At 37.7% G+C, this 4,094-nt stretch overlaps 1 protein-coding gene across 1 annotated transcript; it reads right to left on the bottom strand.

Annotated features, from left to right (window-relative positions):
• Positions 1-3,255, bottom strand: LOC109013603 (aluminum-activated malate transporter 8-like). Its single transcript, XM_018995747.2, has 6 exons — positions 2,800-3,255; positions 2,222-2,362; positions 1,792-2,064; positions 1,530-1,660; positions 1,168-1,308; positions 1-759 (listed from the first exon to the last, which is right to left on the bottom strand). The coding sequence occupies exons 1-6, from the start codon at positions 3,086-3,088 to the stop codon at positions 229-231; spliced, it is 1,506 nt and encodes a 501-aa protein (XP_018851292.1). The 5' UTR covers positions 3,089-3,255; the 3' UTR covers positions 1-228.
• Between the last annotated feature and the right edge of the window lie 839 nt (positions 3,256-4,094).

Genomic DNA, 4,094 nt, shown 5'->3' with positions numbered 1-4,094 from the left:
GTTACATAGGAGCGGCACTTTGGAAAAGATTCATGATCATCTGAAATACATGATGATCAAGAGCTGGAAATATCTGCTCATGTTTCATCTTAATTCCTAGCTTTTTCTACAGTTCTCAACAACTTATATGTGAAAACATGACTAGCTAGATTAGCGATCGATCTTAGTTTTTACTCTCGATCAACAAGCTAATTAGGAAATAATAATGGTGACAAATACATGATATATTTACACTTCAAGTCGTCGTTGCAGGTAATTGGCTTTTGGTGCCTGATCATGATGAATCTCATTTTCTAGTACTGAACCCTGCACATTGTTTGTTGCGTGGACTGTAATTATAACGTGGTCATCATGATCATCACCGTCCAAAACGGGTTTTATGCTTCCACGATGAAGAAGATGTGGTTTTTCCGGTGATACAGTGGGTTCAACACCCTTGAAATGTGCTAGGGAAGCTAGCTCATGGACAGATTCAGAGATTCTCTCCACACATCTAGTGATTTCTATTAGCATTGAAGTAACCGAGGCAATTGGTATAATTGCTACGATGTGGTCTACATTCTCTGGTACTGAATAATCTTTGAGTGCAATTTTGAGTTCTTTAATGGCAGTTTTAGACATTTCCACATGGGTATTGGCAGCCGAAGTGTCTGTCATTGTTTGGATTGCTGATGCTAATGCTTTTAGTGCTTTGCTTGATTCTGAGCTCATCTTTGTAGTTGATTCTCTAATTTTATTTCGGAATTCCAGTGGTACTGCCTGTAAAGTCAGTCACAATATAAAATATTAATTAGTTCACAAGCACAAAGCTTGCCTTTCTAGAAACTAATTAATGGCCGTGAACTGGGTTAATTTATACAAATTAATTAAGAAAGCCTTTCTAGAAAGCTTGGCCTAGACAGAAAAACTAAAATTACTAAAAACAGTACTCTTTCAAAAAAGTAAATTAATTAATCCTAAAATTATAAAGAAATTAACATGAAAAAGAAAGGGAAAAAATTTCTCGGGTTATTAGAAGACCGTACGTGGATGTTGTTTTCTTGCTCTCTTGTCTCCAATTATCATCGTCTACGTACGTACTAATTAACGTACGTCATGTATCCAAGTATATATATATAGGCATGCAGAAAAGATGGGCTGTAGTTTATACGGTGTATATATATATACCTGGATATCAGTGTTGATGCCATTAAGAGCTTCAATATGGTAGGCACATTGCCTGGAAAGGGCTCCAATCTTCAAGTACTGTTTCCATGGATGACGCATGCCAAAAAGGCCATGTCCTGGTTCCCATCTTGCTAAATTTGCCTGTAGGGAATGCTCAATAGTCAGTCAGTGATCTGGCTTGAATAACATTAAACTTGTCCAGAAACTCAAGGCCGGGGGCAGGTAAATTTAAATATTTAAATGATATATATCGCTACTAGTGGATCGAGATGATCATATTACTGGCCGCTTTCATGCAACGTTAAAGGTTATATATGGCCGGGGAAAGAGAAAGTTAAAGTACGTGCTGGCCGGGGACTCACCAAGGATTCTTCAGTGCTTTTAGAATTGAGTACACTTTTATATCCTTGAAGATCAAGTGCCTTATCAACCTTAAAGGTAACAGTACTTTCTTCAGAACTGTCAGAGACCGGAAAATATTCACCTTCAAAACCTGTAATTAAATGTACGTCTTCTTCTTAGTAACTCCTTTCAAGAACAAGTAGTGATCTCCAAAAGGAAAAAAAAAAGTTGGTAAATTTAGTAACCGGTGTGTGTATATATATATATATATATATATATTACCTTCTAGATATTTGGCTAGCTTTTCCAAATTGGAAGCAATTAACTTGTGAAGATCTTCCCCAGCCCACACAGGACAAACAAATAGAGATATAATTATGCAGGTTGCTCCACCTATTAATATTGTTGAGAGTCTTTGATGGGCCAACTTTAAAAGTTCGTCCATCCGATACCCCGAAACTGATACCAAGCTAAATGTCAATATAAAAATCAAGACCCCATAATCATATCTTGCCTTGATCCATGGAATGAATCGTGTGAATGATGATGCTGTAGCTGCGCACGTACACCAAAACAGAACTTGCATCAGTAAACTACTACAGGAATTTGCTTGCATGCAGTGTACTTTTTTCTTAGCATAGCATTTGGTATTTTGTAATTAGTAATGTATGCAGAGAAATACATGTTAGTATATATAGACGTAAATATATACCTAGTAAGAAAACAAGCAACCCAAGAACAACGGGCTCTCCTTTATCGCCAAAGAGACTTGCCAAGTGTTGAGCTCCAAGCCCCAGAGCACCAGCAAACAATGTTGCGAAACCTCTATTCAAACATCTGCTGAGAGTTCCACCTGAAGACATGCATAAATAAAGATACATGTTAGCTAGTAGTTGTACGCGGTATATGTTCCAGTTTTTGTTCTTGAAATTAACCATAATTATCGATTTCCAAATATAAAAAAAATGCAAATGTAATTTGTCATTTTAATCGTCGATTCAATGTAAATTGAGTTGCAGACTAAAATTAGAACGTAATATATAGTAACAATTGGCACAATTATTATCTAACATATATAACATGCATGTATATATAGTTGATTTGCAGGCGAGCCCAAACCAAACTAATTCCGGACAAAAATCTTAATGTGTTTCAGGATTCTTTCAACTACAAGTTTTTTTTTTTTGGGTCCTAGCTTTTCGATTAAAAGCAGGTAAATAAGTTTCTCTCTCTCTCTCTCTCTAGGGTGAAAGTTACAAACAGCTAGCGTCATTTATATTGTAAGCTTACCAACACTGAATTCGAAGACTACGACCACAGTCAGCACAGCCCACATTCCTGAAACCCCAAAACCTTCATAGAGAGGTCTCATATAGTACACCAAAGACACCAGAGTGAGAGCCAGTCCCACTTTTAGGGAGTGGATGACTCGTCTTGGGTCGTCCTGTCCGATCTTCTTTGTGCTCTTTGCAACCTTGACCGCTTTATTCGTGGATTTCGAAAGCAACGCCTTAAGCCAGCCCCAACCACAGGCGAAAAGCGAATCCTTCTTTTGAGTTGCAGGTTGATCAATTTCCATGGCTGAGGACTAGGCCGGGGGAAACTAAAGCTACTATGCATTCACTGATGCAAGGTTACAAAGTTAAATGAAGCAAAGGACGAAAACCTTTCCGAGATGCGGGTTTTCTTTAATTTCTTCTAAGCGAGGGTGAAGACAGAGATAGTCGGAGAAAATGCCTCTTGGTTGGTGTCTCTCGTTGTGGCTGAATATTTATAGAAGAAAACTTGGGTGCATATCCATAATGTTCAATCAAACACATGTGATGGTACGTGTCTTTTGTGGCATGAGGGGACAAAAATATTCTTCGAGGAAGGACTTTCAACTTTCAAACAAGTGGCTGACCAGGCTTTTACTTAGATCAGAAGTTATATTTTATATGAATACAGACAGCAGCCCACGATTCATGACAAATGTTTAGTTCATTTCAGTATTCAGAGCAAAAGGTACTGAAAAAACTGAGTTCAGCCCACTACGTACCCACAGAGCGAGAGAGATCTAGAGAGATCGGAGAGGGTAGTGTTCAAATGTCAACTTCTAAAGAATAGTGCAACAGTACTTCCGAAAGATTTTAGTATTGTTTTGGGCTTCATCCTCTCGTAAACAATGAAGTCTAGATGCCGAGATAGTTAATCGATGTAACTAATTGATATGGCCTGGAGACTGAGGAAATCAACAGGATTAATTCAGAATTTACTAACTTGGAGGATCGATATGCTGTCATACCATGCATTGCTGATCACCCTTAATTCCATGACAAAAAAAGAAAGGATTGGACGAAAAAGGAAAAACAACCAGCAGCCCCTGACTAACCTAATTTTAATCTAATGCAATAGAGTACGTGTTTATGATTGTACTTTACCAATTAATTACCATAAAGAAAATAAAAAAGCTTAAAGAATATTCTATTCTCACCAAAGAATTTCCCAATGGTTAAGAGTACTCAAACGATTAGTTTCTTCCAGGAAATCGATCGCTACATATCGACTCTAGGTAGCTGTGGATCGATAATTGGGAGTGCTTGAGG

The sequence above is a fragment of the Juglans regia genome, chromosome 4 (genome assembly GCF_001411555.2).
Source record: "Juglans regia cultivar Chandler chromosome 4, Walnut 2.0, whole genome shotgun sequence".
Taxonomy (NCBI): domain Eukaryota; kingdom Viridiplantae; phylum Streptophyta; class Magnoliopsida; order Fagales; family Juglandaceae; genus Juglans; species Juglans regia.
Note: the sequence above shows the minus strand (reverse complement) of the source record. Positions and strands in the feature narration are given on the sequence as shown.